General features: G+C 49.9%; 1 protein-coding gene across 1 annotated transcript; it reads right to left on the bottom strand.

Moving 5' to 3' along the window:
* Positions 1 to 313: 313 nt before the first annotated feature.
* ACER1 (alkaline ceramidase 1) lies at positions 314 to 19,522 on the bottom strand. Its single transcript, XM_027085331.1, has 6 exons — positions 19,333 to 19,522; positions 5,833 to 5,947; positions 5,608 to 5,749; positions 4,618 to 4,755; positions 1,616 to 1,753; positions 314 to 1,341 (listed from the first exon to the last, which is right to left on the bottom strand). The coding sequence occupies exons 1-6, from the start codon at positions 19,423 to 19,425 to the stop codon at positions 1,173 to 1,175; spliced, it is 795 nt and encodes a 264-aa protein (XP_026941132.1). The 5' UTR covers positions 19,426 to 19,522; the 3' UTR covers positions 314 to 1,172.
* Between the last annotated feature and the right edge of the window lie 4,272 nt (positions 19,523 to 23,794).

The following is a 23,794-nucleotide window of genomic DNA, read 5'->3' as shown; positions in this document are numbered from 1 at the left end:
TGGTTATGTGTCTTTTTATTTATCTAATGTTGTCTCCTCACTAGGGGAGGGACTTGGCATGTCTTTGTTGTCATATATCCCCAAGGACTAGTGTCAAACATATAGTAGGAACTCAAGATATATTTGTTGAAGAGATGAATGACTGACTGACTGAATGAATGAATGAACAGGTGGGAAAATAGATGAACGGAGGGATGACTGAATGATCTGGATGGATAAATGAATAAATAGATGGCTAAATATGGATGGATGGATGAATGGATGGATAAATTACAGAATGAGTAGATGGACGGATGTTTGCCAGACTCCATGCTAAGCACTTTATATGTTATCTTGTTTTATCTACACAGAAATCCCAGGAAAGAAGGAATGTTTTACAGACATGGTCCTTGAACCTCAGAGGCAGGAAAAAATCGCTTACCCCGGATAATACAAGTAGGAGATGGTGGAGCAGAATTCGAACTTACATCTGCCTGACTCCAAGCCCTGGGCTCTTAACCGCCATGGAAATCACCCTCCCCTTCTCCCCTCGCTTTGAGAGCCTGTACCGGCCACTGCAGCTCCCGTACTGATGCCCGTGCCCCAACAGTACCCAAATCACCCAGTCCTGGCCTCCAAGTTGCTCTGCTGTCAACCCCACAACTCCATGGGAGCCGGTGTGAGCCCGTGTGAGGATCTGTGAGGTCTCTGCACGCATGTGTGAGTGTAGAATGAGGTGACTGGAAAACATGTCCCTTCTCTGGGATGCCCCCCAAGTACCAGTGACATTGCACAGCCAAAGACAGGTCCAAAGAGTCTCATAGTGACCGCCACTCTTCATAAGGTGCCCGGGGACCAAGCCCCAGCCTGAGGTCATTCCCAGTGGCTGCCACAGAATCACAGCACCAGGTCATCCAGCCTGGTCACGTGACAACAGTGAACCAGGAAGAGGAAGTGAAAGAGAACAGGGGCAGGTTGTGGAGGGGAGCTCTGCCAGGCAGCCGCCCAGGGTCATCAGACTACAGCACAGAGAGGCTGTGAAGTCCATCCCCTGCCTCAGGATGGGGCCACGGAGGACCAGGAGGATGGGGAAATGGAGCTGGAGGGTGGAACTGCGAGTGTCTCTCAGTCTCCCCATTCAGGTTTCTGTCCTCAGGACGCAGGTAGCTGGGTGGTCAAGAAGCTGGCGGACCTCAGCAGCTCTTGTTGTCATCACTGATCTCCACGTAGGGCAGCCCCATGGGCCAAGTGTCCCGAGGCCAGTAGCAGACTTTGAGAGTTTTGTCCGGCATCTCATACGTGGCATCCACCATGGCCATGATGACAATGCCATAGGGGAAGGTGATGCTGATGAGTACATGCCTATGTGACAGGGTGATGACGGGACAAGATGCCCCTGCAGCCAGCTTGATGCCCCCATCCCCACCTCTCCCTACCTCTCATGGATCCTGACCATCCCAAAGGACCTCCTGGACCTGATCTCCGGACTACACCGTCCCCCAACACACACAGACATACATACACACACACATCCCAGTATCTGTGCCTCCCCACCCTGCCCCCAGGCTCCTGCTCCAAGCTCTGGCATCTGAGAGTTTCTGCTGCTAAGGCCCAAGACCACAGGGCAAATGCTTACCAGATGCTGTGCAGGTAGGAGAAATTAATCCACTGCCAGAAACTGCAAAGCCAGCAGTCACTGATCCAGCTAGTAAACGCAAAAGCCCATGAAACCATGGTGACCTCAATTAGACGCCGAAGCTCCTTATTACTGGTCCTAGGGAGGGAAGGAGGGAGATCAGAGCCTGACTCAGCTAGCAGGGCCCAAAGGAGCTGACGGGAAACTCCTCCATCCAAGGAGATGAGGCTGGGAGGAGGGAAGGATCAAGGGGGCAAGCGGGGAGAGGGCCAGATCTGTGCTAACACTTGCTGAGCCCTTACAAGATGCCGGGTCCTCACAACAATGCTATTATTCCCATTTTGTAGGTGAGAAAACTGAGGCACGCGAGATTAAGTATGTCCCAGCCCCACCCCAAGGTTACACGGCTAGTAAGTGGGGTCTGATTCAGGTTTATCAGAATGCAGAACCCGCAACCAACAAGGCTTTCCGTGTTTGTGTTTTGGGGTGTAAGTGTGTGTGCCCCTGTGGGTCGGTGCATGAGAATTTATGTCTATGTGGCTATGAGAATATATGTCTGTGTGTGGGAGGGTGTATTCTCTGAGGCCATGTCTCAGGACAACTCAAGATTGGAATCTGTGTTTCCCAAACAGCAGAGCTAACCCACTGTCCCTTAGGAAACAGTTTATCAGGGATTAATGGGGCAGTAACTCCTTTATGGATAAAAGCACAAGCCCTGCCCGCTAGCCTGAAATGGGACAGTTTGAACACCAAAAAAAATCATCAGAATTGGTGAAATCTAAGGAATTCCCCAGTGGTGCAGTGGTTAGGACTCTGTGCTTCCACTTCAGGGGGCACAGGGTCGATCCCTGGTCAGGGAACTAAGATTCTGCATGCTGGGCAGTGTGGCCAAAAAAAAAAAAGAAAAAAGAAAAAAATTAAAATTAGTGAACTCTGAATAAAGTCTGTGATCTAGTTAACAGTATTGTCCCATTGTCAATTTCCTCCTTTTTGAGGCTGGACTGTGGTTACATCCGATGCTGCCATTGGGGGAGCAGGGGGGGCATCTGGGTAAAGGGTACACAGGACTCTGTACTATTTTTGCAACTTGCTCTGAGCCTCTAATTATTTCAAAATAAAAAGTTAAAAATATAGGATAGTGACTGCAATGGATTGAAACACTTCAGAGATATAAACACCCATGAGTTCATAATAATACTTAAAGAAAAAAACCAGTTCATTGGTCCTTACTAGAGATGGCTAAGGCATCCACTCATTGCTCTAGAAGTTGATTTTTAAAAGGGAAAGAATCAGTGCCCTATCCTGTCTTTCCTGTCCAAACTGTATTTCAAGGTGGATGAGCAAAAGTCCTTCTATCTGGATGGATGAACTCCAGATAATCAATGCAGAAGGAATAACAGCATCTGAAAATCACCCTTTTGCACCCTCTAATGAGATCACGGATGGAGACGGCATGAAACAGCTGCTGGAATCATTAGGGGAAAGGTCAGTAGGAAACTTCACAACGAAGGGTCTGGATGACAACATCCGAATCTACTGATCAATCTTAATGGCACTAAATGTGGGACAACCATTCATCATGGGGTCTTGATTGGCTGGAACAAGCAGCACCCAGTGCCACACATGAAATGAAGAAATTAAATGTAAGTCTAGATCTATTAATTTTCAGGAAATACAAAAATAAAAAAGAAAGAAGGAAAAAAGAAGAAAAAGAAAGAAAGAAAGAAGGAAAGAAAAAGAAAAAAAAGAAAGAAAGGAAGGAAGGAAGGAAGAAAAAGAAAGAAAGAAAGAAACCACAGCAATCAGTCGGCCAAATCCATAATGCAGGATGTTGTACAGGACAAACGATCGATTGAGTTTCTGTTATCAAATCAGAGGCATGAAGAAAGGGGGGGGGGGGAGGGGGGGGGGGGGAGGGAGGGAGGGAGGGACTGCTATGGAATAAAGAAGGTCTGAGAGACTGTGTTTGCCTGCTGATTTAAACAAGACCAGGTGTAAGAAGATGTCTTTGGGAAACTGAGGAAAGTTCAGTGCAAAATGGGTATTAGATGCTATTTTAAGGAAGGATCTTCTATTCGTCCCTCTAGATCCTTCCCTGCCTTTCTCCACTCTGCCCTGTGCCTCAGAGGGCAGCAGGGGCAGGGGAGCTAAGCTACGTGGACCTCGAAATAAATATTCCAACAGTATCCTCCATCCACCCTTTGGTTCCCTACTGGGGCTCCCCATTGGCCAACCCAACTGGAAACCATTGGGCAACCCAACTGGAAGCCCAAGGACAAGGGAGCCCCTGGATTTGGTCCACACAACCTCCCTGTGGGATTGGCTCGGGCTGGCTACAACCAACAACTGGAGGCCACAGCTCTTGCCAAGGAGACCCCCCTCTGCTAGCTCTCTCCTTCCAGATTCTTGCAATCACTCTCTCCCATCACTCCCCATCCCAGGTCTCCCGATGATCATAGAATCCCGCCGTTATTAACACAGAGCTTCTAAATGATCCCTAGTGATTTTCCTACAGTCTGCCCTCTCCTTTGTAAGGAAACGTTTTATTCAACTCTCCTCAAAGGGCCCCATTTGAGAGTCCCCTCTCTAGCCTGCTAAGACCTAGTATGGGCTAAAAATAATAATTCTTTATCAGGTGAGTGAAACCCTGAACAATGAATGGGTGACATTATATGAAATCTGGGGGGAACATAGAACGCAGGTCGGCAAAATGCTGATGTTTGCTGGGGCTGGTTAGTGGGCACACGGAGGTTTGTGATACAATGCTCTCCACTTCTGTGTGTGTTTGGGGGTTTTCAGAATAAAAGGGACAAACTCTGCAGTCAGAGACAACCTTAGGTTCAAATCCCGGTCCTGCCCCTATTTGGTGAATGATCTCGGGGAAGGGACATCACATCTTTAACACAGTGAGGTGTTGTGGGTTTTTTTGGCGGGGGTGGGGGGCGCGGTTCTTGGAAGGGAAAGGGGAGCCCCCTCCCTGGGCACCTGCAGCCACCACCCACTTTTTATATTCCTGGGCCACGATGCAGACGATGTGCAGGGCAATGCTGTTGAGGGCGTACGCGTTGATCATGGGCGTCAGGAAGGACAGGAAGGTACTGACCACGGTGGCGGTGATGACCAGGCAGATGTACTGGGGCCTGGGGAGAGAAGGGATCAGCCGTGGGGGGTGGTTGGGGGGTGTTCCTGTGGGGTTTAGGCAGAGCAATAGGGTGCTCTTGTCGCAAAGACGGATGAGAAAAGGGAAGCTCAGAAAATGGTCTTAAGACTCCCAGGTGGGCTCAGTAAAAGGTCTCAGGGGTCCCAGGAGGATCACATGAAATTTCCCAGGGAACCCAGGTGGGCACAGGCAGGGTCCAAAGGGGGTCCCGGGGTAGGGGATGGGTAGGATGACAAGGGGGTCTCAGGGAAGCTCAAGGGGGCTTAGTCAGGTCAGAAGAGGGTTCCAGAGCCCAGGTGAGTTCAGGCAAGGGATTCAGGTGAGCCGGGTGGGATTAAGGAAGGAACTACAGGGGTCCCAGTGGCTATTAGGAGAGGGGTCCTGGAAGGCTCAAGTGGGTCACACAGGGTCAGGAGAGAGATTCAGATGGGTCTTGAGGTCAAAAAAAAGGGCCCAGGAGGATCCAATGAAAGATTCCGGGCAACCCAGGTGACAGGCTCAGGGAAGAGGTCTGTGGGCCCCAGGTAAGCTTAGGCATGGGGTTCTGGGACCCCATAGTGGGTTCAGACAGGGTCTGGAGAAGGTCCCAGCTATCCAGGTGGGATCAGAGGAAGAATTCCAAATAAGCAGTAGGATAAGGGGAGGACTTCCAGGGGTCGCAAGTGCACTCAGAAGAGGGGCCCCTGGAAGTCCAGTTAGATCAGGCAGGGTCAGGAAAAAGTCCTGGGGTGTTGAGGGGAAGGATTCCAAACACCCCAAGAGGGCCTGGGCAGGGGACCCAGAGGATAGGTGGGCTCCAGCAAGATCGACAGAGGACCGGCCCTCGCCCCACCTGTTCTCCCCTAGGAAGGCAGGGAAGTAGCAGCGGGGCATCCATATGCTGTAGCCACTGGCCAGCAGCCACAGAATAGCGATCTCATCCAGCATCTGGCCCAGGAAGCTGAGTGTCATGTGAAAGTACATAGAGAACAGACCTGGAGCGAAAGACAAAGGCAGGTGGTCAAGGGAACTGTCCCTTCCCGCCCCCACTACCGTACTGTCCCAGCCCCCCACCTACCTACGACTGTGAAGAGGATGAAGGTGACATAAATGTAGCGGGAACGTTTCTGGACATATGGGTGCATCAGAAACATCATGAGAGGCCCAAAGATGAAGAAGGTGACATTGCTGAACTGGAGAAGGAAGGGGGAAATACGGGGAGGGGGTTGTCAGACAGAGGACGAGGAGGGGGGCTGCCCTTCGTCATTACCCAGTCGGTCACCTATCACCTTTCAGGCAGTTGATCAACCCAGGGTCTATCCATCTTTCAGCTGAACTTAACAACCAACCAGTCATCAGTAGATCCATAACTCCATCCATTATTCTATGGGTTCATTCATTCATTCAATGCATGTGGCAAAGTCTATCTACTAACTTTCCACATTTTCCTTTCGGCAATAGTGTTCCCCAAGTTTGAGCTGGGCGTCCAACTACTCAACGAAAGACTACATACCCCAGCCTTCCTTGCAGCTCACTGTGGCCTTGGGACCTGGTCTAGCCAATGGGATAGGAATGTAAATGAATCTGTTGCTTCCAGGTCAGTCCTTAAGAAGCAGCTTAAGGCTTGCACTCTACATCTCGTGGACTGAAATGCAAACTTGGTGGTCATGAGTTGGCCTTGGCCTTGTAGACAAGGAAAGACAATGTAATACCCTAGTGACTCGCTTCTAAAAACAGCAGGAAGCAGAAGTGAGGGGGCATGACTTCCACCCACAGGCTCCTGTGGAGCCTTCCATCAGGTGGCTTCCACCTGATGGTTGCCATCTCAGAGCACGAGACATTGGAGCTCTAGCCACCATGCAAGGAGATGGGGTACCCTTAAAGCTGCCATGCTGGAGAGACCATGTGGAGAGACCACAGAGAGATCGAGAGAGATGCTGGAGGAGCCCCAGCTGTTCCAGTCCCCAGAAGTTTGACTCTTCCCAGCCCAGCTACCACACACAGAAGTGAATGAAACTTCAGATGATACCAGTCCCCTTCCCCTCTTCAAGTCACACCAACAGTTGTCAAGTGGAACACAGATGAGCTGTCCCTGCCAAACCCTATCCAGATTACTGATTCATGAGCAAAAAGAAATAAATAAGTGGTCATTGTTTCAAGCCACTAAACTTTAGGGCGATTTGTTATGCAACATCAGCTAGCTGAGACAAAGAGGAAATATTACTGTGGGCTGGGGTAGGAGAGGAGAAAGGTGTATGGAGGCCAGCTGGCACCGCACAGCTATGCCTTGTCCAGAACCCCATGATTGCACAGCTATGTTGTCTGTGGATTAGTGATTTGCGTCCTTATAATTAGACATTCACAATGTTCTGGGGCCCAGGCAAGGTTTATTATTCCCAGAATCTTTTCTCATCCTCAAAACAACCCTGCCAGGTAGGTTGTGCATCACCACACCATAGAAGTAGATACTGATTCTCAGAGTGGTCCAATGGTCCAGCCCAGGTCACCCAGCCAGTAACTGGAGAATCCAGGATTTGAAGCGAGATCCCACGTGAGTTTCTTGAGACAAGAAGCAGAGTGCTGTTTATCACAGAAGCAGAAATTGCTTCATAGACCTCAATCAATGTTTGATAACAACACGATTCAGATAACTAACAATGACCACTAAGAATATGGCAGTTATGGCAGACAGCGGGAATTGAGCGCTCAACAACCATCCTCCCTTCTTCCTCCTTAACCAAACTGATTTGGTTCAGCATTAGGAAGACATATCCTTCTTGGGAGGCAAAGGGGAATAACAATGGGCACAAGCTAATCTGATTCTCTCCTTCTTCTATGTAACAAGGCCACCAAGCTAAAGACTACATTTCCCAGATTCCCTTGCAGCTCCACACAGCCGTGTGACTGAGTTCTGGCCAGTAAGACATGGGCACAAGACATAAGTACAGCTTCTAGGTTGTCTTCTTAAAGGGAAGGGGTGTGCCTTCCCCTCAATCCCTTTCTACTGGGATGCAGATGTGGTGGGATAGCTTCTTGAGCCGCACAAATGACAGCAATGGCCTAGAGATGGGAAAACAACCATATAGAAGGAGCCTGGATCTTTGGTACCCCAAAGCTCTCACACCAGCCCTGGGGAGCTTATAATTGGATGTTATGTAAGAGAGAAACAAATTTCTATCTTCATTAAACCATTATTATTTTGGGTCTCTGCTATAGCAGCTGGACTTATGTCTTAACTTATACATACCCCCTTCCTTCCTTGTTAAATAAACCAGAATTTTGTTCAGGCATCAGGAAGACACGGCTTTTAGGGAGGCAGGATTTGGCCCCAGGGCATAGATCATCCCTATTGCTAAGGATTGGTTAAGGAATGAATGTGTGGTATGATTCTGGCCAATGAAACGTGATGGAAGATCTGATGAGGGGCTTCTGGGAAAGTTCTCTTTACTGAAATCAGACTGAGTGAAAAGCCCTTTGGAGATTGTTGTGATGTTTCAGATGTGGCAGCCATTTTGCAACCATGAGGAAACAAGGTTGACAGCAAAAACAAATACTTGAGGACAGTGGTCTCAAACATTTTGGTTCCAAGACCTTCTTATATTCTTAAATATTACTGAGGACCCTGAAGAGCTTTTGCTTGTGTGAGTTACATCTATCAAGATTTACCTTATTAGAAACTAAAACCCCAAAACTTTCAAGACACGTGACTACACAAGCCCATATTCGTTTGGCCATCAGAAAGATGATGTCATCACACGTCATGCAGCCTCTGGAAGGTTCCATTGTACCCTCGTGAGAGAATCAGAGTGGGAAAAGGCAAATAATACCTTAATATTATTATGAAAATAATTTTGACCTTGAGGAAACCCTGAAAGGGTCTCAAGGACACCAAGCAGGGTGGCGCTTGGACAATATTTTGAGGACCACTTCTCCAGGGATAGCAGAGGAGAAAGATGGGAAGAACCGAGTAGCCTGATGATGTTGGGCTCTGAGTTAATCTATTCCGGAACCATCTACCTCCAACTTCCATTTAAAAAAAAAAAGATATTGTCCTTTCTATTTAAGCTGTTTTAGTTGGCTGTTTTGTTTGAAACCAAAGCATTCCAATGAACGACCTTTGGGATCCAAGTGGTGTGGGATTGGATACATGTTCCCTTGCTCATTAACCGTGGAGCCTTGAGAAGGTAACTTCAATCCCTTAACCTGCCATCTCTGCATTTCTGACATAGGCATAACACCACCTGCCTCTTCATGCTGTTGACCCAAAGGTCCCCAAGCCTCACTGGACTCATAAATACAATTAAGGTCACAAGAACATTTGCACCAGAATTTCAACGGCTCAAAGTCCCCAACTGCTGATGCAGGACTTTGATGCCCCTCGAAGCCTCCCCCAGATATGTTGGGGTCACAGTGAGTATCTCACATGGGCTCAGAAACAGGTGTTCTCATGGCCTCAATCCACCTGCCAATTTGAGGTCAACCAGCTTGCTCACTCAATGACACCCTTCCCTCCCCCCAAAGATCTTCCCCTTGTAAAGGTCTCCTAAATTGTCTGCATTCCATCTTAGAAAGTGAAGAGACAGCACCCTCTTAACTAGGATGCTCTGTTATTTTTCAGAACCCCAGTATTAATGATGCTGACTCAAAAATACAGGGCACAGTGGTGGGTGTGGGGGAAATCATTCACCTGATACAAGGTCAGCATCTACTAGCCTAGGTCCTGGGCACCTGTACAGGTTCCCAAGACAGGAGGCCTCCTGATTCCAGGAAAGTCCACAGCTCTCCTGGGGCAATGGGAGAACCAGCTCAAAGGTCACAGTCTGAGAACCCAGCCTTGGCAAACTGGTTCCCCAGCCCATGGTCCCACCTATGTCCTTGTTTTCCACGCCAAGTTCTCTGGTGTTTGTCAATGGACAGAGTCAAACGCATCTCCAGGAGGATCACCCAGTTCACAGTGGCTACCGCAGAACACGGAACACCCCCGACCTGCCCTGTCCGTATCATGAGACCCTACCCCACCGGAATAGACACCTATCCCAAAGCAGGATATCAGACTTTTCTTTGGTGAATTTGAAACTTGGAGCAGACACAAAGCCTGGGAGTCACCATAATTGTGTTGCACCGTTGGCAACTCTCTAAAGAGGCCCTGGGATATTGTCATGATGTTTAAAATACGGCAACCATCTTGCCACCCACGAGAAGACAAGGGTGAGGGAAAAAAAAGCAACTACTCGAGGGTAGTATTTGCCCTTCTTCTGAATCCTGCACACCTACCCTGGGTCACAGCTTTCCCAAAACAACTCATCTTTCCATTTTCTAAGATATTCCACAATATCTTTCTTTCTTTGTTTTGGTTTTTGCTTAATCTACCATTCTATTGCCTGAATCCAACAAACCCATCAGCAGTAGTAATTATTAGCTAGGGTTCTTTGGTAGCAAGCAACAGAAAATGATTCTGGTGAACTTACACTATAAATATAAATGTGTGTGTGGGAGGGGGTTACTTATTTAATAAACCAAATCATTCATTCATTCGTTCGTTCGTTCATTCATTCATTCATTATAGGGAGCTCATTAATCAAAGGAATTGCAGAAACCAGAACAGCTTTGACCCTCTAATGGACAGTCTCTTCAGGGGGCAATTTTGGGTATGAATGAAAACAACTGTGTCCAGTCCTCCTGTCCAAGCCCAAGCTTCAAATTCTGGAGAGTGTAGCCTGGGCCACATCCCACCCTTGGCCAGAGGAGGGGGACCACCTTGATTGACCATCCCACCGAGGCCATAACCAGGTGGTTGATGAAGGGAAAATGGGGCCATGGATACTGAATGGGCAAAACCCCAAACAACTCTGATGGTCCCTCTGTCTTCAAGCAAACGGCGGCCCTTGGGCAAATCAGGCATAGCCTGAAGATGCTGAGCCATCCAGCCTCCCAGACTGTTAAGCCTCCACTCAAAACACGTCCGCGACTCTCATCTATAAAGTCCAGATCCTTAAGCTTGGCTTATGTACTCCCTCCATGACTCACCTCTCTCCACCTTCAACTTTATAATCTGGGTGGAAGGATAACTCAGTTCTGAATGAGCCATCCTTTAACCTCCAGGAGTTCACACATACTGTTCCCACTGCCTGGAACACTCTCATTCCCACTCACCCCTCTTCGCCAGGCCAATTACTCCGCCTTTAACCTGGGCATCACTTTCTCCCTAAAGCCTTCCTAATCCCCCAAGGCAGGGTCAGGTGGCCTTCCTTGGTGGCCCTGTGCCGTCCCACTTTCCTGACACTTGTCTGGCTGGAACCATCTGGCTCTCCCGCTAAACCTGGCTTTGAGAATGGGGACTGTGGCTTCCCCCTTCTCCATTATAACCTCGGGAACCAGAATATAGTAGGTGCTCAATAAATCCTGTTGGCTGGATCTCAAAAGAATTCAGGTGGATCACCTGTCACACACATGAAAACACTTGGCAGAGGGTCTTGCATCTAGAACCTTCTGAATAGAAGGCGCTACAACTGTCACTTTCCAATCTATTGACAGCCTGATGTTACAGATTGTTCTTAATCCTAGCACACCCCCTCGAGGTCCGCCTTTCTAGTTCTTGTTTGGCAATGGGGAGCTTAAGTCTCAGAGAGGTGGAGTGATTTCTCTGAGGTTGCACAGCTCTGGGGGACTCCGAAGTTTGCTTTGACCCCCCTGCTTCGAAAGATTGGAGGACTAGATGGGTGGTGAAGATGAAGAGGGGGCTCCTCTGCTTCCCGGCTGTGTGATCTGGTGTCTCTGGGTCCCCCTTTCCTGCGCCAGTGAAGTCGGAGAGGATCATCAATGCCACCGTGAAGGTTGTTGGGGGGAGGGGGATGCATGAGGCCAGGCATTGAAAAGCTACTTCGCCAGGGACATGGTTTTGGCTCAAGAAATAGCAAAGGCTGCTGCTGCTCTTGTTACTGTTGAAGGAGATAATAATAACAGGCTTGTGGTTGGTATCAATGCTCCACGCTAAGTGGCCTGCAGGATGAAGACAGGTGTTCTCAATAACGTCCCTGAGTGTGCAGAATGAGGACAGAGCAACGGGCAACGCCTATAACTAATGGGCTCCGAATGCCGCCGGGGTTTGTGATAGAATCAGAGACCACCCTGACACCAGCGTCTCCCTCTCTGCCCTCTGGAGCTGAGCCCCCGCGTTTCCCAACCACCGGCCCTACCCAGACTCAGAGAGGCAGGCAAGGTACCCGCCCGAGATCGTGGCCAGTCCTGAGCTCTGGATACAGGTGAGCTGGATTCCTTGGGCCCCAGCCCCAGCAGGTGCCTTCACTTTCATTCATTCATTCATTTACTCAACAATCATTCCTTCAGTACCTACTACGTGCTCAAGGACCTTACCAGTGCCTGAAAACAAAGTCACTGCCTTTACGGTGTATCCAGTCAGAGTTTGGGGGATGCTCTATGCTTCATTTTCCTCCTCTATAAAACAGAGGCCCTATCTCCGAGCGCCACAGTGAGGATTCGAGAACCGAGTGCCACGGGACCAGGGGGGCTGGCAGTTTTGTTCACTGCTACAAACCCCAGGTGTCTAGGACAGTGTCTGGCACACAGTAGGTGCTCAGTGAATTTTTGTAGCGAATAATGCATGCAAAGAATACGTGTCAATAATGCACATAGGTGTCTGATGCATGTGCTGTGTACCATGGGGTGACTATTATTCTAGAATGCTTTGATGTTTTGATCACCCGTACCCAGCAGGACGTCTGGTAAGTGGATGTGGCTGAATCCTGAGGACCGGAAGGAGGAAAAGGGGGAGAGATGGAGGGAAGGTGGGGAGAAGGAGGAAGGAAGGAAGGAAGGAAGGAAGGAAGGAAGGAAGGAAGGAAGGAAGGGGATTGACCTGAGTAGACGCCTCACCTCAGTCTTTTTCACTGCTTACTGCTTTATCATCTCTGCCCTCCCCACCGGACTGTGACTTCCAAGAGGACAGGAAACACCTGTTTTATCCCCAGCCAGTAGGCTGGCATGCACTCAAGAAAAATATGTTGACTCGGTCAAATCAAGAAACATGGCCGGGGGGCTTCCCTGGTGGCGCAGTGTCTGAGAGTCCGCCTGCCGATGCAGGGGCCGCGGATTCGTGCCCCGGTCTGGGAGGATCCCACATGCCGCGGAGCGGCTGGGCCCGTGAGCCATGGCCACTGAGCCTGCGCATCCGGAGCCTGTGCTCCGCAACGGGAGGGGCCACAACAGTGAGAGGCCCACGTACCACAAAAAAAAAAAAAAAGAAAAGAAACATGGCCGGGGGTGGGAGGGATAAACTACAGTTTGAGATGAACAGATGCACACTACTGAATATAAAACAGATAAACAACAAGGTCCTACTGTACAGCGCAGGGAATTATACTCAATATCCTATAATAAACCATAATGGAAAAGAACGTGAAAAAGGGAATTCCCTGGTGGTCCAGTAGTTAGGACTCCGCACTCTTACTGCCGGGGCCCCGGGTTCAATCCTTCGTCAGGGAACTAAGATCCCGCAAGCTGCATGGAGCGGCCATAAAAAGAAAAGAAAAGAAGAGAAAAAGAGTATATATTCTTTTTATATATATGTATATATCTAAGTATATGTATATTTGAATCACTTTGCTGTACACCAGAAACTAACACAACATTGCAAATCAACTACAGCAAAAAATTAAAAAAAAAAAAAAAACATGGCCAAACCTCCCCTTTCTCTTTCTCCCCAGTGCCAAAGCTCAAACTCCCACCACCACCCCTGGCCCTGTCACCTGCCGAGGACCCCCGTATGCATCCATTCCACTCATGCACATGAGTGTCAGTGCTGGGCTGGGGGCGTGGACCACCAGCCACAGTCCCTCTCCGCATGGGACTTACTTGCATGAATTAAGATGCACACGACATTGTTAATCACTCAGTAACTGAGTGGCCTCACAGCACTGTGCGTAAGTGAGAGACTCTGAGACTAGGTGGCCGGGGTTTAACTCTGGCACTCTCAGCATTCACACGCTTGCAAGTCACATGCTGTGCAACCCTGGGAAGGAAATGTACCCTCTCTGAGCCTTTATTTCCCCCATCTGTAAAATGCGGAGAATAAGAATTTTATGAGGATTACAGTGCTCTTTTATTTGACATTAACAAAATTAATGTCAAATAAAATTAATATATGAAAACTTTCTCATTTCTCTGTGCTATATGTATTTCTAACAACAACAATAATAATAGCTTCAACTTATTCAGTGCTTAGGATGTGCCAGGAGCTGTGAGTTTTTTTAAATACCTCTATTTTTAAAATTACAATATAACTCACAGACTATCAAATTCATTCTTTGCAAGTGTACATAATCTATTCAAATGTTGTGCAACCATCATTGCTAATTCCAGAACATTTTCATCACCCCAAAAGGAAACCCTGTACCCATTAGCAATCACTCTCCCTTCCCTTCCCCCAGCCCTTGGAAACCATGAATCCACTCTCGGTCTCTGTGGAGTTGCCTGTTCCGGATGTTTCGTATCAACAGAATCGCATACTGTGTGGTCTTTTGGGTCTGGTTTCTCACTGAGAATCAGGTTTTCAAAGTTCATCCATGTTGTAGCATGTGTCAGTGCTTGACTCCTTTTTAAGGCTGAATCATATTCCATTGTGTGGATGGAGCACATTGTGTTTATCCATTCATCCACTGATGGACATTAGGGATGTCCAGTAGCTGTATCATCCTCTCCATCGTCCTATGAGTCAAAAATTACTAGCACCTCACAGAAATCCCCTTTTTGCACAGGTACTCAGTAAATATTTGCTGAATAAAAGGAATGAATGGGGACTTCCCTGGTGGTGCAGTGGTTAAGAATCTGCCTGCTAATGCAGGGGACACGGGTTCGAGCCCTAGTCTGGGAAGATCCCACACGTCGCAGAGCAGCTGAGCCCGTGCACCACAACTATTGAGCCTGCGCTCTAGAGCCCGCGAGCCACAACTACTGAAGCCCGCGCGCCTAGAGCCCGCGCTCCGCAACACGAGAAGTCACTGCAATGAGAACCCCGCGCAACGCAACGAAGAGTAGCCCCCGCTCACCACAACTAGAGAGAGCCTGAGCGCAGCAACGAAGACCCAATGCAGCCCAAAATAAATAAATTAATTTTTTTTAAAAAAGGAATGAATGAATGAGTTTTTCTTCCCTAGCGTGTACCACCCCCTGGCAACCTATACTCTTGACTCCTGTTTATTGCCTGTCTCCTCCATCCCCCAGGACACCAGCCCCACGAGAGCAGGCATTTTTGTCTGCTTTGATCACCACTGCGTCCCCAGAGCTGGAACAGTGACTGGCTGCACCAATTCCCAATGAATGAAGAGTGAAATAAAGGGGTCATTTCAATCTGACCCCTGTGTCAGCCCCGGGAGGCCAGCAGGTTGCAGATCAGCGCTGCCTGTTTTTCCGAAGGAGAAGAGAGGCCCAGAGGGACCTATCGAGTCTGGGTCTGGGATGTATCATGAGCATGGTCACCAGTTTCATGCGTGCAATTATTCAATTAATCGCATCTCTCCTCCCTGAGGCAGGAACCATGCCCTCCTCGGTTCTGCGGGACCTGGCATACAAGAGGTACCCTGTAATTAATTGCTGTTGCTGTGAGTTTTGAGGAGGAGAAAGGCAGAAGAGGGAGGTGTGGTTTAGAGCTCATGGGACCTGCTGGTCACAGCCAGGCGCTCAGAGAGGGGCGGGCCTCCCACCTGGGTCACACAGCATCCAGGGAAGAGAGAGACTGGAGTTACTAGCACACTGCAGAGGCCAACAGCGCCAAGGCTATCGGAAAAGAAGGTGGGGACGCTGTCGGAGGTGTGCACTGCAGCCTACACCCTCCCCGCTCTCATCTCCCAGTCTCTTTGATACCCACCCACCCCCAGACTCCCCCTACTCATCCCCACTCCTGTGCCTTTCCTATGCAGCTCCCCACGCCAGGCACACCATCCCTTTGTTCTGAATCTGGGCATCTGAGAGGGAGTTTTCTAGAGAGGATGAGATGCGGAGCCTCTGAAGCTTTGGCAGGATCCCAGGGAAGAAATTCAGCAGCACGGCTGCCTCTGGGAGCCTGGGGCGGGGGGCCTTGAAACATCTCCCCACACCCCTTGAAACTCTCCTAAGTTGTCAGCAGCCCAGAAGGAGGCCACACCTGGAGGCCACCAGGCCAAAGCAAACAGGTGCCAACTAGAGCGGCCCACACCTTGACTTCTCACCCTGCCCCACCTGCCCCAGCCCCTCCCACACCCCCGACCTCTGCTCCTGTTGGATCGCCCTTCCTGGCTCTCGGTTAGACTGTGAAACGCAGCCAGGTGTTCCAGCTGCCCCCAGATCATCAACTCCCCCATGCTCCAAAGTCAGCCATGGCTCCCGCGTGCCCTCACGATGCAGCACGCACTCTTTTGCCCTGCTTTCCTGATTTAGCCCCTGGAAACCTCATCAGCACTTTTTCTCTCCTTCGTTTCCTCCCCCTCAGGCAGGCAGCCTGGGCGTTGGCTCGAAGCTAACAGTTCTTTTCTCTCACCTCAAGACCTTTGCGTATGCTGTTTCCTTTGCCCCATACACCTTAGAGAACATTTACTCATTCCTTAAGCATCAAGGTTCCCTCCCCATTCAACAAACAGAGGCGTTACGCTCCACCCCATGGTTCCTTGCCATCCCACATCTGCCCCCTGTTTTTCTCCCTTTGCCACGAGCTAACTGTGGGGGTGTCCATTTCTAATTCTGAACCACCAGCCCAACAACCCGGGGGCACTGAGCCTCTCTGGGACCCCAGCATCACCCAGCACAGGTTGGTTTACAGCACTTTTGTTGAATGAATGAGTCCGTCAGTGAATACAGGATAAATTTCAAACGCTCCAACTCAGCATTGAAAACTTCATCTTTATCTCTCCCCATATTTTAGCCACAGAGACATACTTTCCCAAACTGGTTGTCCCTCTTTTACTTCCAGGACTTAGCACACCCTTTTCTTATCTTCTGCTCTCTTTCCCAGACTCCTGCCCTACTTGGCGAGGTCCTATTCATCCTTCAAAAGCCAACGCCTAGGTGCCCTCCTCTAAGAAGCCGAGTCCTCCAGTGCGTCCTTCGTCTGTACCCTGACCGTGTGCTGGGCTGGGCTCTACTTCCTCCAACCCCAGGCTCAGAGCTCCTTGCACGTAGATCAACAAGAAAGCAAAAGATTCTTCAGAGAACACTCTTTTCCAATTATGAGCTGTGATTCCTAAGTGGATCATGACAAAATCCATATGAACAGATTTAAAATTTTTTTCTGCTATATATGTGGTCTTTCATTGACATACCTAGACCAAAAGCATGCTTTTAAAAGCCTGCCTAGGGCTTCCCTGGTGGCGCAGGCGTTAAGAATCCACCTGCCAATGCAGGGGACACGGGTTCGAGCCCTGGTCCGGGAAGATCCCACATGCCGCGGAGCAACTAAGCCCGTGCACCGCAACTACTGAGCCCGTACTGAGCCTAGAGCCCGTGTTCTGCAACAAGATAAGCCACCGCAATGAGAAGCCCAAGCACCGCAATGAAGAGGAGTCCCCGCTCGCTACAACTAGAGAAAGCCCGCGCACAGCAACAAAGACCCGATGCAGCCAAAAATAAATAAATAAAATAAAATTTAAAAATTAAAACTAAAAAATTAAAAGCTGCCTAGTAGTTTGACATCTATTCAAGCCCTACAAAGATTAGTGAAAACGTTATGGCTTTTGTGTGGTCCATGTGCTAAGGATGATGTTTCCAATTTTAAAAGGGACTTCCCGGGCTTCCCTGGTGGCACAGTGGTTGAGAGTCCGCCTGCCGATGCCGGGGACACGGGTTCGTGCCCCGGTCCGGGAGGATCCCACATGCCGCGGAGTGGCTTGGGCCCGTGAGCCATGGCCGCTGAGCCTGCGCGTCCGGAGCCTGTGCTCCGCAACGGGAGAGGCCACAACAGTGAGAGGCCCACATACCGCAAAAAAAATAGAATAAAATAAAAAAATAAAAGGGACTTCCCTGGTGGTCCAGTGGTTAGGATTCGGCGCTTTCACTGCCAGGGCCCAGGTTCGACCCCTGGTGGGGAAACTAAGATCCCACAATCCCTGAGGTGCAGGGAAAAAAAAAAAAAAAAAAAAAGGTTGAAGGAGGATGTCATGGAGGGGAATTTTGCATGAGAGCACACAGATGCGGAAGCAGCCCTCATCTGAGCCAGCCCTCTCTCCGTGTCTTCTGCAGGGTGGGCTGGACAGGGAACTTTCTGGACTAGGGAACGCAGAGAGGAGGAGTCCAGAACCCCACACCCTCTTCTCAGCCTCCAGGCACCAGCACATCCAGCCCTCTCCTATTTTATAGGGAAGGCCACCGAGGACCAGAAAGGGTCGGTATCTCTGGCTCAGGAGAAGCAAAAGCTGGGGCGACCTCAGGGACCCCTTGAATCTCAAACTCTTGCCTCCCAGCTCTGGGAAGTGGTGAGGTCAAAGGTAACAGAGTCAGAGCAACCTGACACTGAGCTCCCCTCCCCCAAAAAAACACCTCTCCCGGATATGCCAAGTTCAAATCCCACCTCTAAGTACCACAGTTACCCTGGGCATATCCTTCAATCTCCCTGAATGCCTGTTTCTTAATCTGGAAAATGGGATTAACTAACTCTATATACTATACATGCTGCCTAATTCCCAATGTCATGGTGAAGATTAGATGAGGTTTTCTCAGGCAAAATGTTTTGGGCAATGCCTGGCACACAGTAAGTGCTCGGTAAAGGCCATTATTTGCGTGAATTCATGCTCACCATTTATTGAGCACGTACTATGTGCAGGGCACAGAGCAAAGGACATTGTCTCATTATCCACCAATCCGGGAGCTCCAGGAAGGCAAGCCCACTGCCTTATTCACCACAGTGTCCCCAGCACCCCACACAGGATAACTGTACGTGTCTCTGGTCGCTTGCATCTTTCAAGCTTCGGTTAAATGCCATTGCCGTTGAGGTATCCAAGAGTTTTGAGCCCTTCCAGTGTGGTCCTGATAGCAGGGGCTGGGTGAAGGATGATCAGCCATCCTATTTTGCCTGGAACTGCAGGGTCTCCTGGGACACGGGACTTACGGGGCTAAAACCAGGACAGTCCCAGCATACTGGGATGAGTTGGTCACCCTGGGCTGGGGATAGAGCTGAGAACAAGGCAGACACAGCCATCTCCTCCAGGAAGCCCTCCCTGATCCACCCCTCCACCAATGGCTCAGGAGCTGCCTCTAGGCTTCCCAGAAGCTGCCTGTGCGCCTCCCATTACAGCACCATCATCCTGGGTTGTGGACACCTGGAGTCGCACCTGTATCCTCTGCTCTGGGAGGGCAGAGGCAGCTCTTTTCCAGGTTACGGCTGCATTTCCAAAACCTACCACAGAGCCTCATGCCTAATAAAGACAGTCTAATGAATGAAAGCCAGAAGGCAGGCGTTGTCTAACAGATGAGCAAACTGAGGCTCAGAGAGACGGCTGCTCGGGTAGGATTTCCCAGCGGGGAGGTGGAGCAGCTGGGGTTTGAACCCCTGTTTGCTGAGACTCTGTCCCACCAGAGGCTCCCGCCCGGCCCTCACCGTGTTGTAGAACTCGGCCACCAGCTCCCAGTGCTGGAAGTTGCTCTCACACCAGTCCACCTCCGAGCTCTGGTAGGCGAAGATGCTGGGCATCCTGACGCAGTGCCTGCCATCCGCTGGCTGCGTCTGACAGAGAGGAGCACGGGAGCCTAGAGAGGGCCGGGCCCAGCCAAGGCGGTGAAGAGACGGTGGGGTGCCCCACAGCAGGCAGAGAGGAAAAACCTGCTGGACGGCTCCCTGGTGGCACCAGGACAGCCTGCCCAGTGTGGTGGCGGCCAGCCGCTGCCCTGGGCATAAGCAGAGGGGTTGGCACTGTCCAGGCAGGGCAGGGGTGAGTGGGGAGGGGGCCTCCCTTCCCTGCCCCCCTAGGAGTGGGAGTTAGGGGGACTGTTTTTTGGAACAGTAATTTAAAATAATGGTGATGGGGACCTCCCTGGTGGTCCAGTGGTTAAGACTCCACTCTCCCAATGCAGGGGGCCCGGGTTCTATCCCTGGTCAGGGAACTAGATCCCACATGCTGCAACTAAGACCTGGAGCAGTCAAATAAATAAATAAATATTAAAAAAAATAAAGTAATGATGATGATGATCCCACTGGGATGAGTACTTTGCCATCCCCACTTTGCAGATGGGCAAACTGAGGCAGAGAGCAACGTCATTTGCACAGAGCATGCAAGGTGATGACACCAAGATGTGAAAACAGGCAGGCTCCAGACTCCGAGCTTCTTTTTAATTTATTTTTTCTTTTCTTTTTCTTTTTTTTGACCGCACTGTGAGGCTTGCAGGATCTTAGTTCCCTGACCAGGAATTAAACCCGGGCCACCGTAGTGAAAACGCCAAGTCTTAACCACTGGACTGCCAGGGAATTCCCCAGACTCCAAGCTTCTAACCATTAGGTTTTACTACCTCCACATCGCCAAAGCTCCACGCTGCTGCTTCCCAGATTAGGGCCAACAGCTGGACACCTGCCCCAACAGACTCCACTCAGCTCCCTTGGAATCCTTGGTGATAGAAACGCCTTTGGGGGCTTCAGTCTTCCTGTCTGTGCTATGGAAGGCTAGGCTGGATTGAAGCCATTTCTCTTGGGTGGACAAGACCTCATACACCTGGAGTGTCCCAGCTTCCACCAAAGCATCCCTGAGGGGAGGAATCTGTGGAGTTCTGGGCCTGGGGTCCCCAGTCCTGGCTTCCCAGGTCTGTGGAAAGCTCTGGTTTGACAGTCAGACAGGCCTGAGTTTGAATTCTGAGTTCCTCCTGTTCCTAAGCTGTGTGGCCTTGGGCAAGTGAATGCACCTCTCTGAGCCTCAGCTTTCTCGCCTGTAAGATGGGAATAATAATAGTACCTCCCTCTTAGGGCTACTGTGAAGATTTAATGAGCTGATACAGCATTTCCCTAGGAAGAAAATTTTTGGTGATGGTGGCCCTGCACTGAGAATCACTGAACTGTGTGGCGAGAAATCTACTTACTCCCTTTTCAGTTCTCAATAGTTCCAGGAGAGGGGCTCAGCTGGTGCTAATACATGTTTATGCCTCAACATTTAATCCCTTTGTTTGTTAAAAAGCCCTTCAGCAGGCAACATTATCCAGCTGGACTGTCTTGATATTATTTACATGGTATTTATTTATTTCACTTTTTAAAATAAAGTTATTTATTTATTTTTGGCTGTGTTGGGTCTTCATTGCTGCGCGCGGGCTTTAATGCGCGCGGGCTTTAAGAATTAAAAATGGTTAACGTGGTACATTTCATGTTATGTATATTTCACCACATTTTTTAAAAGTAATTAATTTAGCTTTTTAAAGGGGGTGTCATTTGACAAAATATCTTACCTAAATAAGAGTTTCGGTGGGGGGTGGATATAGGAAAACCCCGAGGGTCCTCTGTAAATTCGAAACTTGGGAACTATTGAGGTTGTGTAGGCTGAGGCCTCAGCCCAGAGTTGGCACTGAATGAAAAGAGGCTATTAAACCATCATCATCATGACCATCATCTACAACAGCGGTCCCCAACCTTTTTGGCACCAGGAACCAGTTTCGTGGAAGACAATTTTTCCATGGAAGGGGCCAGGGGGATGGTTCAGTCTTTAATGCGAGCGATGGGGAGCACGGCCTGGGGGTTGGGGATCCCTGATCTACACGGTGTAAAATGCTTCCACGTTCACACTCTTCCAGATATGCAGAGAGCCGCCTTCAAGATCCTCTGGAGAGATGAGAAAGATGTCACGTTTAGAGGTGACAGAAGTTTCCAAAGCCTGAATTAAAAGCTCGACCTGGCTCTCTACTCCCCTAGATCAGCAAAAAACCCACCTGTAGCCATAGCCCTGGCCCCAAACTCCTTCCCCAGGTGGACCAGGAGAGCAAACACACACCACTGGGACTTCCCCGGTGGCACAGTGGCTAAGACTCCGGGCTCCCAATGCAGGGGGCACAGGTTCAATCCCTGGTCAGGGAACTAGATCTCACATGACGCAAGGCAGCTAAAGTTCCCATGTGCTGCAACTAAGACCCGGAACGGCCAAATAAAAAAATAAATATTAAAACACACACACACACCGCCACCGCTGCCACCCCAGCCTCTCCCAGCCCAGCTGGAAGCAGACAGCCTCCTGTGTCCCTCCCTAGTCAAATCTGGGCGAGGACACAGCCATCAGGATCTGGCTCTCCTGGATCTTGCTTAAGGGTTTAGCAGCCGGAAGCAAGGTGGTAACAGGTGCCCACGCCCACTGCAGCCTGGAGTTTGGGAAATCACCCTGTACTGCACACGCGCACAGGGGCAACAGGACGGTGAGACAGGTGTGTGGGTGCTGAGGGGGTGCTGCTCCCCCCTACCAGCGAGCAGGTACGAAGGGCCAGAGCTTGGGTGGAGGGGTGATGCGTCTCCATGGCCGCTGCAACAAATTAGCACAAACAGTGACTTGAGACTACACGCATCTACTATCGTACGGTTCTGGAGATCAGGAGTTCGGAAGGCGTCCTATGGGGCAAACACCCAGGTGTGGGCAGGGCTGGCTCCTTCTGGAGGCTCCAGGGAAGAATCCACATCCTGGCTTTCTCTGGCTTCTAGGGGCTGCCTGCATTCCTTGGCTCAGGGCCCCTTCCTCCATCTTCAAAGTGCATCATCCGGGACTTCCCTGGTGGCGCAGTGGTTAAGAACCCACCTGCCAATGCAGGGGACACGGGTTCGAGCCCTGGTCCGGGAAGATGCCACATCCCCGGAGTAACTAAGCTTGTGCACCACAACTACTGAGCCTGCGCTCTAGAGCCCGCGAGCCACAACTACTGAGCCCGCGTGCCACAACTACTGAAGCCTGTGCGCCTAGAGCCCGTGCTCCGCAACAAGAGAAGCCACCACAATGAGAAGCCCATGTGCAGCAACAAAGACCCATCACAGACAAAAAAAAAAAAAGGAAAAAGAAAAGAAAACCAAAATGCGTCATCCCTTCTTTTGATGCCATAATCTTACCCCTTTTCTCTGACCTGGAGCTTCTTATAAAGACCCTTGTGATGGGGACGTCCCCGGTGGTCCAGTGGCTAAGACTCCGTGCTCCCAATGCAGGGGGGCTGGCTTCGATCCCTGGTTAGGGAACTAGATCCTGCATGCCGCAATTAAGACCTGGTGCACCAGATAAATAAATAAATACATATTAAAATTTAAAAAAGACCCTTGGGATGACACTGGGTCCACGAGGACAACGCGAGACAATCTCCTCCTCTCAAGATCCTCAATTCAATGACACCTTTGCCATGGAAGGTGACATATTCCCAAGTTTTGGTAACAAGGATGTGGACATTTGGAGGGAACCAATCATCTACTCACGGAAGAGGGTGAGCGGGCTGGGGGCTGGGGCTGAACTAAATTGAGGTTGAGATAGACACGAGGATGGAATTGGGGATAAGAATGGATACAGGGTTGGGAACTGGCCTGGGGATCAGGTTGGGGTGGAGGGTGGAAGCTGAGTTGGGATTGGAGATGAGACTAAAGACAGCATTGGGAATGGAAGGCGTTGGGGATGGAACTGGGGACGGGGACAGGGACAGCGTTGGGGGTGAGGTGGAGAACAACACTGGGATGGGTTCGGGGATGAGGATGGACTTGACAGCACGGTGGGGGATGGGAATGGGGACCTCACCTCATCGGAATTGAAGCAGTGGATGGGACTCTGTCCATGATGGACACGGGCATCTCACCCCAGATCAGTTCCCATGGGGCTTGAAAGGGTGGGAGGTAGATGCCAGTGGGGGTGGTGAGGAGGTTGACAAAGAACTGCCAAGAGAAAATGAAACTCGCTGATAACCTTACAGTCCAGAGATAACTGCTGTTAATACTGGGCTAGGGTTTTCGGCTTAAACAATCATTCGTATTATTATTATTTTTTTTTTTACAAAGATTTGGGTGCCGTTGTATGTCGTTCCTAGTTTTTTCACTTAAAATGCCATTAACAGCCTTCCATATCTTGAAGCCTTCT

Source organism: Aethalodelphis obliquidens, unplaced genomic scaffold (genome assembly GCF_003676395.1).
Source record: "Aethalodelphis obliquidens isolate GAN/ISIS:26980383/991018 unplaced genomic scaffold, ASM367639v1 scaffold53, whole genome shotgun sequence".
Taxonomy (NCBI): Eukaryota; Metazoa; Chordata; class Mammalia; order Artiodactyla; family Delphinidae; genus Aethalodelphis; species Aethalodelphis obliquidens.
The sequence above is the reverse complement of the archived record's forward strand: the minus strand, read 5'-3'. Positions and strand labels throughout refer to the sequence as shown.